This window comes from Bison bison, unplaced genomic scaffold (assembly GCF_000754665.1).
Source record: "Bison bison bison isolate TAMUID 2011002044 unplaced genomic scaffold, Bison_UMD1.0 scf7180017864063, whole genome shotgun sequence".
Lineage (NCBI taxonomy): Eukaryota > Metazoa > Chordata > Mammalia > Artiodactyla > Bovidae > Bison > Bison bison.
In genome coordinates, this window is record NW_011494635.1 from 14,169,249 (window position 1) to 14,183,318 (window position 14,070).

The 14,070-nt window shown below is 41.1% G+C and overlaps 1 protein-coding gene across 1 annotated transcript in view; it reads right to left on the reverse strand.

The window, feature by feature from the left end:
* TMC2 (transmembrane channel-like 2) overlaps window positions 1-14,070 on the reverse strand; it is a 100,204-nt gene that overhangs the window by 28,809 nt on the left and 57,325 nt on the right. The window contains exons 8-11 of the mRNA XM_010836515.1: window positions 12,050-12,148; window positions 8,000-8,142; window positions 5,320-5,467; window positions 226-414 (exon numbers count right to left, since the gene is read on the reverse strand). Of these exons, the coding sequence (XP_010834817.1) occupies window positions 226-414; window positions 5,320-5,467; window positions 8,000-8,142; window positions 12,050-12,148 (579 nt within the window). The remainder of the gene's footprint in view (window positions 1-225; window positions 415-5,319; window positions 5,468-7,999; window positions 8,143-12,049; window positions 12,149-14,070) is intronic.

Genomic DNA, 14,070 nt, shown 5'->3' on the forward strand with positions numbered 1-14,070 from the left:
AAATTCATGTTATGACAACTGGCTACTTAGCTGATTGACATGTTAATTGAATCCAGCTTTATCCAGCTATGAAAGCCTAATAACAGGTGACTGTTCAAGATGTTCATGTTACTTGGCTTGAAAGCAATGTAATTTCACTTTTTAAAATAAGTCCCACGGTCCAGATGAATGGCATAGGAACAGGGTAATTTCAGGATATTCACTTCAGCAGGTATAGCATCTTACCTCATTTCTTTCATACCAGCTGACATTCTGCATTTTGGAAAATTCCTGGGATCGCTTCACCACAAAGTAAATGAGGTACCCACTTCCACACAAGCAGCAGATGATGAGAAAGTTGGCCAGGACACGGAGAAATCTTGTCAGATGGACATTTTCTTCTTTGTTACTCTCTTGTTCATCCACTATTGACTCCTGGATGGTGAAAATGAAATGTGAATTATAACAAGGAATTGTCGTTCGGTTCCTGAGATGACTACTTTTTATATTTTCAGAAATTAAATAATTGGGGTGGTAGAGAGCACTGCTGTCTCGTGGGAGTTAGTTCTTTAAGAAAATATACTTTGAATAGGTGAGGGAGATTAAGAGGCACAAACCTCCACTTGCAAAATAAGTGAGTCATGAGTATGAAATGTACAAATGTACAAAATGTACAAATATCTTTGGTGACATATTATGACTAGACTTACCACGGTGACCATTTTGAATTGTATAGAAATATTGAATCACTATGCTGTACAAGAAGAAGTAACACTGAATTGTAGGTCAGTTATATTTAAACAAACAAACAAACTTATAGAAAAAGAGATCAGATTTGTGGTTACCAGAGATAGGGGTTGGAGGCAGAGGGAGAACTGGATGAAGGTAGTCAAAAGATACAAACTTCTTGTTATAAGATAAAGAAGTCCCAAAGTACAACATGATGAACCTAATTAACACTACTGTGTATTATATATGAAAGTTGTTAAGAGAGTAAATCCTAAGTTCTCATTACAATGAAAATTTTTTTCTTTAATTTTGTATCTATATGAGATGATGGATGTTCACTAAACTTATTGTGTTAATCATTTCATGATGTAAGTCAAAGCATTATGCTGTACAACCTAAACTTATACAGTGCTGTCTTTCAATTGTATTCCAATAGAACTGGAAGGAAAAAAAGGAATCTTAAAAAATTACATTTTTTGTTGTTACTGCTATTTCGGTACATGTAATGACAAAAGCTTAGATTTATTGGAAACTTACTGTATGTCAGCTGCAGTGCTAAATGCTTTCCATGCATTATTCTTCTTAGTCCCAATAACAAACCAACTGTAGTTACTGTTATTACCCAAATTATAGATACTAATGCCCAGAGAGATTTTTCTAAGCCATTGGGATTGTTTTAAATCTACAGATCAAATAGATTAAAATTGAATCTTAAAATATCGAGTCTTCCAAGCCAGGGGCTGGCTTTTTCTATAAAAAAGTTCTGGCCAAACTTTTTTCTATAAAAAAATCAGAAAGTGAATAGTTTTGGTTTTGCAGGCCACATGGTGTCTTTCATAACTACTTAACTGTGTTGCTGTAGCATGAAAGCAACTATAGACAATATATAATAAATTGGCATGACTTTATTTCAATAAAATCTTATTTATAAAAATAGACAGCAGGCTGGATTTGGACCCAGGGCTATAGTTTGTTGATCCCTGTTCTAATCCATGGGCATGGTATATTTTTCCATTTATTTAGAGTTTATTAATTCCTTTCAGCAATGTTTTATACTTTTTTGGTGTAGGCAGCTTTGCACACTTTTTTTGGTGTGTGAAATCCATTCCTTGGAATTTTTTATACTTTATGTCATTTTATTGTACTTTGTGTCATTTTATTATAAATGGAATGAAATTGCTTTCTAATTGTTTGCTGCTAGTGTATACAAATACAATAGATTTTTTATTATTAAACTTATACCCTGCATTAGTACGTTTTTTATCGTATGTGAAATTAGAATGTGGCACAATTAGTATGTGGCAGAATAAGGGTGGAAAACGAGGTCCCCTGGACACAAAAGTCCTGGAAGGAGATCTTTCTTTACTTTTTCAAAGTTGAATATAATCTACAATGTTGTATTAATTACAACTGCACACCAAAGTGATTCAGTTAAATATGTATACATTCCTTTTTAGAAAAACATTCTTTCCAATATTGTTTATCACAGGAAATTGCATATAGTTCTCTAGGCTATACAGTAGGACCTTGTTGTTTATCTATTCCATATATAAAGGCTTACATCTGCTAAACCTGAACCCCTACTCTACCCCTCCCCCAGCCCCCTCCCCCTTGGAGCCACGAGTCTGTTCTCCACGTCTGTGAGTCGGTTTCTGTTTCATAGGTAGGTTCATCTGTGTCATATTTTAGACTCCACATATAAGAGATCTCATACGGTATTTTTCTCTTTCTGACTTGACTTAGTGTGATAATCTCTAGTTGCATCCATGTTGCTGCAAATGGCATTATTTCATTCTTTTTTATGACCAAGTAGTATGTGTATATATTACATCTTCTTTATCCATTCACCTATAGTTGGACATTTAGATGTTTCCATATATTGGCTAATGTGAATAGTGCTTCTATGAACACAGTAGTGCATGTATCGTTTTGAATTATAGTTTTGTCTGGCTATACGGCCAGGAGTGGGATGCTGGATCATATCGTAATTCTACTTTCAGTTTTCTGAGGAACATCTATACTGTTTTCAATAGTGGCTATACCAACTAACATCCCTACCAACAGTGAAGGAGGGTTCCCTTTTCTCCATACCCTCTCCAGCATTTGTTATTTGTAGATTTTTTTCATGATGACCACTCTAACTGGTGTGAGGTGACACCTCATTGTAGTTTTGATTTGCATTTCTCTATTAATTAGCAATGTTGAACATCTTTTCATGTGCCTGCTGGCCATCTGTATGTCTTCTTTGAAACCATTCAGAGTTCTTGATAGTCCAATGCTTCCCCTGTCTGATCAGTCAGACTTTGTTACTCCAGGACCTTACAGGGGTCAGATCTACACCACAGCAGTGCTTGATGGTCTTGTCTTCTTCCCTCTCCTCTCTCTTGGCCCTTCTGGGAGGAGAATGGACTGCTGCCCACTGATACCAGTTGTTGCTTGCAGAAGGCAGGTAAACCCACCAGGGACAGGGCTTGAGTCATGAGCCCCAGAGTCCTCTAGGTTTGACAGTTGTTGGAGCAGGGAGCTGGCTCAGTTCTCCCATCCACAGCAATGGGGAGCCTGTGATGGAGCATCTAAGGGCAGGGTAGGGATCAACAGGGTTTTTGACCCTTCCTCCAGGACTACTAGAGAGAGGCAAAGCAGGTCAATGCCTATGAAGCACTTTGAACATCTAGGAAGGAGAAGGCTTCTCCTCTGAATATGTTAAAAGCCAAAATAATATACTTATATAACAGGGCACATGTTGTGAGAACTGTGTGCATTAATGTATTTTAACTGCCTGATGAGTTAGTTGAAGCTGAACCTGAACACAATAACTGTTAGTTGATTGAAAAATCTCCTTCCTTCTCTTAAGGCAATAAAAATAACAAAACAAAAATAAATAAATGGGGCCTAATCAAACTTATAAGCTTTTGCACAGCAAAGGAAACCATAAAAAAAAAAAGACAACCTACAGAATGGGAGAAAATAACAAATTTTGGAGAGGATGTGGAGAAAAGGGAACCCTCCTACACTGTTGGTGGGAATGTAAGTGGTTGCAGCCACTATATGCATGCACGCTAAGTTACTTCAGTCGTGCCCGACTCTTTGTGATTCTATGGACTGTAGCCCTCCAGGCTCCTCTGTGCAAGGGATTCTCCAGGCAAGAATACTGGAGTGGGTTGCCATGTCCTCCTCCAGGGGCTCTTCCTGACGCTGGGATCAAACCCACATTTCTTATGTCTCCTGCATTGGCTACCTGGGAGCTGTCACTATGGAGAACAGTAAAACTAAAGTAGAACTACCACATGATCCAGCAATCCCAATCTTGGGCATATATTTGGAAAACATGAAAACTCTAATTCAAAAAGATATAAGCATCCCGATGTTCCAAGCAGCACTATTTACAACAGCGAAGACAAGAAAGCAACCTAAGAATCCATTCACAGATGAATGAAAAAAGAAGATGTGGTACATATGAAAAATTATATATTAAAAAGGATGAAAATTTAAAAAGCCATAAAAAAGAATGAAATAGTGCCTTTTGCAGCAACATGGATGGATCCAGAGATTATCATAGAAAGTGAAGTAAATCAGAGACAGACAAATGTCATGATACTGTTTATATGTGGAGTCTAAAAAATGATAAAAATAAACTTTTTTTTCCTCAAAACTGAAACAGACGCATAGACTTAGAAAACAAACTTATGTTTACTAAAGGAGATAGCAGGGGGATAAATTAGGAGTTTGGGACTGGTAGATGCAAACTACCGTTATATATAAAATAGATAAACAGCAAGGTCCTACTGTATAGCATAGGGAATCATATTCAATATCTTGTAATAACCTATAATGGAAAAGAATATGAAAATGAATATATATACATATAATTGAATCATTTTGCTGTACAACAGAAACTAACACAACGTTGTAAATCAAATATACTTCAGTTAAAAGTAAAGAACACTGAGTGGTACCCTGAGTGGTATACACGGTCATGGAGGGAAAAACTGAGATGTGCAGTGCTTCCCCCTTCATTCCAGCTGCTTACCCTCAGGCTTGTTTTTGTTCTTTATTCTGTAGGCCACCTCACATCTCTCTTGCGAGCAAATTAATAAGATAATTGAGTGTGGAATTATACATTTAACTGATTCCTTTATTCCCACACCCCCAAACCAGGGTTCTCAACTCTCTGTGGGTGTTCTAGTTGCCTGGGGAAGTTTTTTAAAAAAACCAATGCCAGGACCCCACCCTAGACCCATTATATGAGAATCTCTGGGGGTGGGGCCCAGAAGATTTTTTCAAGCGCCTCAGATCATGCAAATATGTGTAAAAATTGAGAACAGCTGCCCCAAGTGAGTCCTTTCACTTCCTCCTGCAGAAAGCAGTTCTGAGAGGAAAGAGGCAGGGCCCAGCATCCATGATTCTCAACCATATTAAGAAACAGATGGTGAGTACCACCCATGAGCATTCTTTCTTGAAGGCTTGAGAGCTAGGCTCCCACTTCAGGGAAAGCTCTTACCACAAACTAATTGGGGATCTTGTTTCCCATGCCCCGGCTGGGAGAACTCTCCCAGTGACCGGAGGGACTCAGAGTTCCCCAGGAAGTGGGAACGGCCCTGAGGTGACTACCTTGAAGCTGGTGGTGATGGAGGCATATTTGTTGTCAGCGGTCTCTGAATTCCCAATCAGGTAGTCCCAGCTGGTGAACATCTTGAAGCTGAATGTGAAGTTATCACTCTCCCCCTCGCTCGTGCTGCCCTGGTTGTTGCTGGCCATCCTGCAGGGCACAGACTGCTGTCGTTAGGTCTGCTCCGTGTCTGCTGTGTCAGCCCAGTCTTGGGCACAGGTGGCAGATATCCAGTGAAGGAAAAGAGCTAAGACAGATTTGAGTCAGGCTACTGACAGCCAGAGCACCTTCCCCTCAAAGTCAGAGTGCCCTGTGAGCATACATGGAGTCAGTTGGATAACAAGAATCCAGCATGGGTTCAGGACACATAACCATGTTTTCTACCCTGACGTCTAAATTCTTGTGACTTGACTCACTTGCCAATGTTTTAGAACTCTTCTCACAGAGAACATCCCTTCCTTTTTTAAAATTTACTTCCATTACTTCTTTGCACATGTATTTTTTTATTTTTAAACTTTTCTGTTGGGGTATTTTATTGGGTTAGGAAGATCCCCTGGAGAAAGGAAAGGGTACCCACTCCAGTAGTCTGGCCTGGAGAATTCCATGGACTGTATAGAGCCTTTGTGACATGGAATCACAAAGAGCTGGCACAACTGGGCAAATTTCACTTTCGCTTTCATTGGGGTATAGCCAATTAAAAATATTGTGATAGTTTCAGGTGAACAGCAAAGGGACTCAGCCATATATAAACATATACATGTATCCCTTCTCCCTTGAACTCTCCTCCCATCCAGGCTGCCATATAACCGTGAGCAGAGTTCTCAGTTGTTCCTTGTTGGTTATTCATTTTAAATATAGCAGTGTGTAGATGTCTATCTCCCTAACTATCCCTTCCCCTCATCCTTCCCCCTAGCAACCATAAATTCAAGAACATCCCCTTCTAATTCATCTATTTTCTTGGATAAAAATTATATTTTTCTGATATAAAATTCAATAAGCCCTGAGGCAGTTGGTATTACAGCCAGATCATGCACACATCCTTTTATTAAGCAAGCTTGGAGGAAAGTACCTTGGAGCTGCTTTAATAGCCCCCTATTTCAACCTCCCTGTCCTCATTCTCTTTTTGTGCTTCCTGGAGATCCACCCTGGGAGAACCATGGAATTTCAGGCAGGGGTTCCATCATATGCAATGGGGGGTTTGCTTCTCTCTGACTCTGTCTGACATGTTGGCTTTTGGGATTTGCTGTTTCAGGGGCCTGGTTGCTTTCGTTAGCTTTTTGGTTCAACAGGGAAACATTCCATATCCTTACACTTTTCTGGGAAAAATGTAACAATGTCAGGGCTAAGAATAAAACCAACCCTGTCTCGCCTGCCCCCTTGTTTTTTTTTTTCCTTTTGCTTGATAGATCTGGGTAGCCACATGTCATGTAGTGGTCACTGTAGCATGGCAGACAGGCTCTCATGAACAGCAGCATTTTCCTCTGAGTGGATGAGATAGAAAACCCAGCTGGGCCCGTCCATCGCCTTGCGGGGGTCCTGGCCGGGCTTCAAGGGCTCTCCGCTTCTGCTGCATACACAGCTGCTCTGCTCTTCTAGGATACGTGACCTCCGGTGGCCCTGCTGAAGGGGGGGCCTGGTGGTCAGGTCTGTGCACAGACTGCGCCCCCATCCTGCACAGCCTGTGCTGACTGGGATCCCCTGACTTAGAAGAAGGCAATCCGGGGGGTAAGCCAAGTTTTTTTCTTCAGAGAATATGAATTAGGAGGCACAAATGTATTAAAGCACCATTTCTGACCACACAGAAAAGCAGAGTTGGGGTCGGAGAGGACACCAAGGTTAGCCACTGCCACGTACGCTGTGTGAAGCCTCATTGGCCTCATTTAGCCTCATTGTTGTATCTTCGTAAGTGCCTCCTCAGCTCTCATGTGAGCTTACAGCAGAGGGTTTTTCTGAGGAAGCCAGGCTCTGAGGAAAACAGAAACAGGCCTCGAAAACTTCTCCAGCATTTTCTTACCAGGTACCATGTTCCTCTTCAAGCCATACTGTTTTGTTTTGTTTAAGATTTTAATCATTTCTATGTATTTATGTATGGTTGTCCTGAGTCTTCCTCACTCTGTGGGCCTTCTCTGGTTGTAGACAGCAGGGACTACTCTTTGCCGCGATTGCAGTGATTTCTCTTGCTGCAGAGCATGGGGTCTGGGCACGTGGGCTTCAGTAGTTGTGGCTTCTGGGGCCTAGAGTGCAGGTTCAATAGTTGTGGCACACGGCTTAGCTGCTCCATGTCTGGTAGGATCTTCCTGGATCAGAGATTGAATCTGTGCTTCCTGCACTGGCAGGCAGATTTTTTACCATTTAGGCACTAGGGAAGCCCTACACTGGCTTTTTGACTGTTTTGGGGGCCCAGTAGGATATTCACTGCCTCAGGGCCTTTGCACATGCTCTTGCTTTGTCTAAAGTGCTGTGCCAGCTTCTTCTAAAGGAGTGTCTATCCCATTTTCCAGAACTTCCCACATTAACCTGTATATATCTTTCATGCCTCATATGACAATCTGCATTTGCTTTATTTGTTTCCTTGTTTTCTCTCTAAATCCTTGAGAAGACGGTAAGTAGGCACAGTGTGACCATAGGAGTGGGCTGTTTGTGGGAAGATTAAATGCCTGAAAATGAGATAATCATACTTACGATCTAATGACGATCATCAGACTGTAGCCGAACACGCTGACCCCCACCATGAAGTAAGCCATGGGCAACCTGTACCTCAGCCACCCGATGGTCCTCTGGTTGTTGTAGTAGCCATAGAAGAGAGCAGAATACTTCATGTAGCCCTGGGCGTCAGCAAAGCAAATGTTCTGGGTTAGTGAGCTTAGAGCGACAGTCATCAGACCCTCCTGTCCGACCTGGGTTTCTTTTTCAGAGGTATGATGGGAGCTGGAGGGGAGGAAGGAAGAGCTCTGGACATTCTTGTTCTTCCCTTCACTCCCCTGGTTTGGTCCAGAGTCTGTGCAGGTCTCCACTCTCCCCTCTTTCCTTTCTCCTTCTATTTCTCCATTACAATGAGTACGGAGGACACGGAGATACAGAAGGGGGAGGAGATTATTGTTAACATTTGGGATGAATTAGGGATGAGGGATGTTTGTGTGTATGTGTCTGTGTGCGCCTGCACACACCACTCCAAGCTCCCCTCCGCTCTGCCTCCTGTGCCCAGGGTCTTAATTTAACACTCTGGAACTAGGTGGAAATCCATCTTTCTCAGTGTCTCAAAACTTCTAAAGAAAACTGTGTGATAAAGCTCACAATCTAACCTGAATTTTAATTTCAGTTTGGTTCTGGGTATAATTTGCTTTCCTGGAGGAGGGCATGGCAACCCACTCCAGTATTCTTGCCTGGAGAATCCCCATGGACAAAGGAGCCTGGTGGGCTACAGTCCATGGGGTCGCAAAGAGTCGGGCATGACTGAGAGACTAAGCACAAAAGCACAAGCACATAATTGACTTTAAGTGTAATTAGCACACTTTTTAGGTGTGTAGTTGTTTAGGTATAATATTAACTTAGAATTTTAGTACTTCTTTTATATCTTTACTGAACACAAAACATGGGATTCTTCTGGCTTCACACAGATGTGTAGCTGGAGAGAGGAGGCAAATTTTAATAGTATTTTTCATATACTTGTGACTATTTCTTCTTTGATATTTTACCTCAACCCCATAACTAGTTCTTAAAAGTTAGCTATCATGTGGAATATGAATCATATAATGAACTTTTTATACCTTAAGATCCATTGCTCTCCCTCAAGTACTAAGTAATTGAAAAGGGAAAAATACTCACTTTACAGCAGAGAACTCTGGCAGATACCACTTTAACCAAGAGCTCAACATAATGTAACTCTGATTTGACACCCTGAGAAAGTCACATTACCTCTGTGGTATCCTTCCCAATGATGCATAACCTTAATACAATCATGAGAAAACATCAGACAAACCCAAATTCAGGGGCATTTTCCAAAAACAACTGATTAGCTGTTCAAATGTGTCAAGGTCACTGAAAGATAGAGAACAGTCACAGGTTGGAGGAGAGTAAAGAGACTTGACAAATCAATGTGAGATTTTGAATTGGGTCCTGGGACAGAAAAAGAACATTAGTGGAAAAACAGGTGAAATTCAAATAAATACAGTATTTCAGTTAATAATACTGGATGAAGATTAATTTCTTAGTTTTGATGATTGTTCTCTGGATATCATAAGGTGAATGGGTGAGGGGTATATGGGAACTCTCTGTACTATTTATGCAACTCTTCTATAAGTTTAAAGTTATCTCAAAATATAAAGTTTTAAAAAATCAATTGCTCTATCTTTTACTATCAAGATGTGGGATCTTTCACTCACACATCATTTTGTATTGGTCATCTGGAAAGTTCACTGAGTTATGAACATACACCAAATGTCAACACATTTCTTATACAAGCAGTTTTCTCTTTTGTTTTAGCTTTGGCTGTGCCTCATGGCATGTGGGATCTTTAGTTTCCTGACCAGGGATTGAACCTGTGCCCCCTGCAGTGGAAGCAGAGTCTTAACCATTGGACTCCCAAAAATCACATTGATTTAACATCTCCATTGTTAACATCTCCATGCTAACATCTCCATTGTTAACATCTCCATTGATCTCATCAGAAAAGTATTTAACTACTGAGAAACTGCCATTGTCATGGTGATGGATGTTAAGTTTTCCAAAATTTCTATTTTTACTTGAAATATAAAAATTTATCCTTGGCAACAACAACAATACAACGTAGGATTATTGCTGAAAAAATTGTTGGTCTGGGGTGGATAGGACATTTCAACAAGGGTTCTTGAGTGAAATAAAGAATAAAGAAGGGTTTTCCTGATGGTCTAGTTGTTAAGAATCCTCCTGCCAATGCAGGGGATGTGGATTAGATCTCTGGTCTGGGAAGATTCCACGTGCCATGGGGCAACTAAGTCTGTGCACCACAACTACTGAGCCTATGTGCCTGGAGCTTGTGCTCTGCAACAAGAGAGTGAAAGCTGCTCAGTTGTGTCCAACTCTTTGCAACTCCATGGACTAATACAGTCCCTGGAATTCTCCAGGCCAGAACACTTTCTCTTCTCCAGGGGATCTTCCCAACCCAGGGATCGAACCCAAGTCTCCCTCATTGCAGGTGGATTCTTTACCAGCTGAGCCACCAGGAAAGCCCAAGAATACTGGAGTGGGTAGCCTATCCCTTCTCCAGAAGATCTTTATGACACAGGAATCAAACCGAGGTCTCCTGCATTGCAGGCGGATTCTTTACCAACTGAGCTAACAAGGGAAGCCACCGCAAATAAGAAGCTTGTGCACCAGGACTAGAGAGTAGTCCCATTTGCTGCAACTAGAGAAAGCCTGCACACAACAAGGAAGACCCAGAGTAGCTAAAAATAAACAAATGAATAAATAAATATTTTTTAAAAAAAGAATAAAGGAAATTCTCAGTAGCAGCATATAGTAGTGGTGGTGGTGTGTGTGTGTGCTCAGTTGCTAAAGTTGTGTCTGACTCTTGTGACCCCATGGAGTGTAGCCCGCCAGGCTCCTCTGTTCATGGATTTCCCAGACAAGAATACTGGAGTGGGTTGCTACTTCCTTCTCCAGAGGATCTTCCTGACCCAGGGATCGAACCTGGGTCTCCTGCATTGCAGGTGGATTCTTTACTGCTGAGCCACCAGGGAAACCCACATATAGTAGCAATAGTATGAAATTCTTAGCGGTATAGTAATTATTTGAAACACTCCTTTCCAAATAACTTGAAAAAAATACTCCAACTCACTTTCACACTTTTCTGAGGGAGGGATGGGCACAGGACCCTGAGCAAAGGCACGGGGCACTGGACTTCCCCCCAGGTTGATAATATTGCGACACAAAATATGAGGTCTTAGACAGACTGGGACTGGCAAGATAGAGGGCAACTGGGTCATGAACAATTCTTTTGTAAACCCAATTCAGAACACTCGGTTTTATTCCAACTGGGAATGGGAATGAATGAATATCGACCATGGGGAGTCACAGGGTCACGCTTGTATTTTAGAAAGGTCCCTGGCAGCATAGGGAATGGAGATGTGAGGAGCCAAGAAAAGGCTGGGAGCACAGGCAGAAGATTCTGACAGTGATCTTGGTACAGTGTTATTCAGAGCAGAGGTCCAAGGGAAAGAGAAAAGGAGACTAAGAAATATTTAGTAGACAGGCTCAGATTTAGTGATTCGTTGGATGTGAGGGGTGGTAGTGATGACAGAAAAATGTGGGATGACTTTCAGGTTTCAGACTTGAATGACTGGATGACTGGTGGTTCCCATAAAAGAGATGAGAAAAGATGATGTGAGTTTGGTTGGATAGCTGTTGAATTTGAGAAGCAAATTTGATACTTAGTTGAAGATGTCAAGTGAAGCTTGGGGAAAGGTTGGACTAGCAATAGCCCTGGGGTCTTACTGGGTTATAATGAGATAAAACCATCCTGCAAGATTGCCTTACATAGATCTGGCAGAATGCGGGGAGCAGTGACCTCGTGGGGAACTTGTGCGCATCAGGATGTGTGATGGAAAGACCCATGAAGGGGACCTAGGTGGACATGGTTGGCTAGCTTATTCTGCACAGTGCCGGGATCCCACTGGTTGAAGCACTGGCTTTCCAATAATTAAACATTTCGACACTTATCCACACTCACAACATTGTGCACATTGGCAATGGTACCTCAAAATCCCAAAGAACAGAAAAATCCATGGCTTTTTCTTCCTCAGCCCGAGGCACCGTCTTTCTGGGAATACTTCCATAGGGCATGCCCATTAGCACCTTGTGTTGGGACAGAATGACACAATTACATGTGGAGGAGATACAAACACACAGAAATGTGCACACAGTGGGTTAAATTCCTTCTCAGAGCAGGAACACTCATTAAAAAAAAAATAACATTAATCACTTTCCTGATTTAAAACAGTATATACTCATTGTAGAAAATGTGAAAAAGTAAAGAAGAGTGTTTAAAAAATTACCTATCACTTTCACATCTTAAAGATGATTGATAGATATTCATATATTTTCTTTCAAAGTTTCTGAGTTTTATGTATGTTTTAGCTTGGCTATTTAGCTTACTATTATTTTATGACCAGTTCCTTATGGCATACAGTATTTTTCAAAATAAAATGACTTCAAAATACCTAATCACATGTATGTACCCCAAACCTATTTTAAAAATCCCGTATTGTTGGATTAATTAGAGTATTTCAAGTTCTTTGTTGTTGTTGTTCAGTCACTAAGTTGTGTCCCATTCTTTGAGACCCTATGGACTGGAGCATGCCAGGAAACTGTCCTTCACTATCTCCTGGAGTTTGCTCAAACTCATGTCCACTGAGTCAGTGATGCCATCCAACCATCTCATCCTCTGTCACCCCCTTCTCCTCCTGCCCTCAATCTTTCCCAGCATCAAGGTCTTTTCCAATGAGTCAACTCTTTGCATCAGGGGGCCAAAGTATTGGAGTTTCAGCTTCAGCAACAGTCCTTCCAATGAGTATTCAGCGCTGATTTCCTTTAGGATTGAATGGTTTGGTCTCGTGGCAGTCCAAAGGACTCTCAAGAGTCTTCCCCAGCACCACAATTCAAAAGCATCAATTCTTCAGCACTCAGCTTTCTTTATGGTCCAACTCTCACATCTGTACGTGACTACTGGAAAAATCATAGCTTTCACTATATGGACCTGGTGGTATCATTTTGTTGGCAAAATGATATCTCTGCTTTTTAATTTGCTGTCTGGGTGTACATAATTCTGTTATCTATATAGATATATACATATATATATGCCTTAATTCACATTGCTATTTATTAAAAAATCAGAATTATATTAAATTTACATACTGATTTAGAAAGGATTGATCTTTTTTTAATGATATTAAATCTTATCTTCCACGAATGTGCCTCCTGTTTATTTGGTGATATTTTTGTCCTGCCTTGCTTTATAATATTCCTCATAGAAATCTACTTTGTTAAATTTATTGCTAGTTATTTTATAGATTTATTACTATTTTGAGTATGAACATTTTAAATTTAATTTCAAACTTGATACTGAGAATGTAGAAAATATCACTGATGTTTGTTTATTTAAAATGACTCAGTTCAGTTCAGTTGCTCAGTCATGTCCAACTCTTTGCAACCCCATGGACTGCAGCATGCCAGGCTTCCCTGTCCATCACCAATTCCTGAAGCTTGCTCAAACCCATGTCCATCGATTCGGTGATGCCATCCAGCCATCTCATCCTCTGTCGTTCCCTTCTCCTCCTGCCCTCAATCTTTCCCAGCATCAGGGTCTTTTCCAGTGAGTCAGTTCTTCACATCAGGTGGCCAAAGTATTGGAGGTTCAGCTTCAGCATCAGTTCTTACAATGAATATTCAGGAGTGATTTCCTTTGAGATTGCCCGGTTTGATCTCCTTGTAGTCCAAGGGACTCTCAAGAATCTTCTCCAACCCCACAGTTCAAAAGCATTGATTCTTCGGCTCTCAGCCTTCTTTATAGTCCAAATCTTCTCCTGAGAGAACTCCAAAATTACAACTTGCTGCTGAATAACTGTTGACAGGAGAATGTTCAGTTCAGTTCAGTCGCTCGGTCGTGTCTGACTTTTTGTGACCCCGTGAACCACAGTACACCAGGCCTCCCTGTCCATCACCAACTCCTGGAGTCCACCCAAACCCATGTCCATTGTGTTGGTGGTGTCATCCAGCCA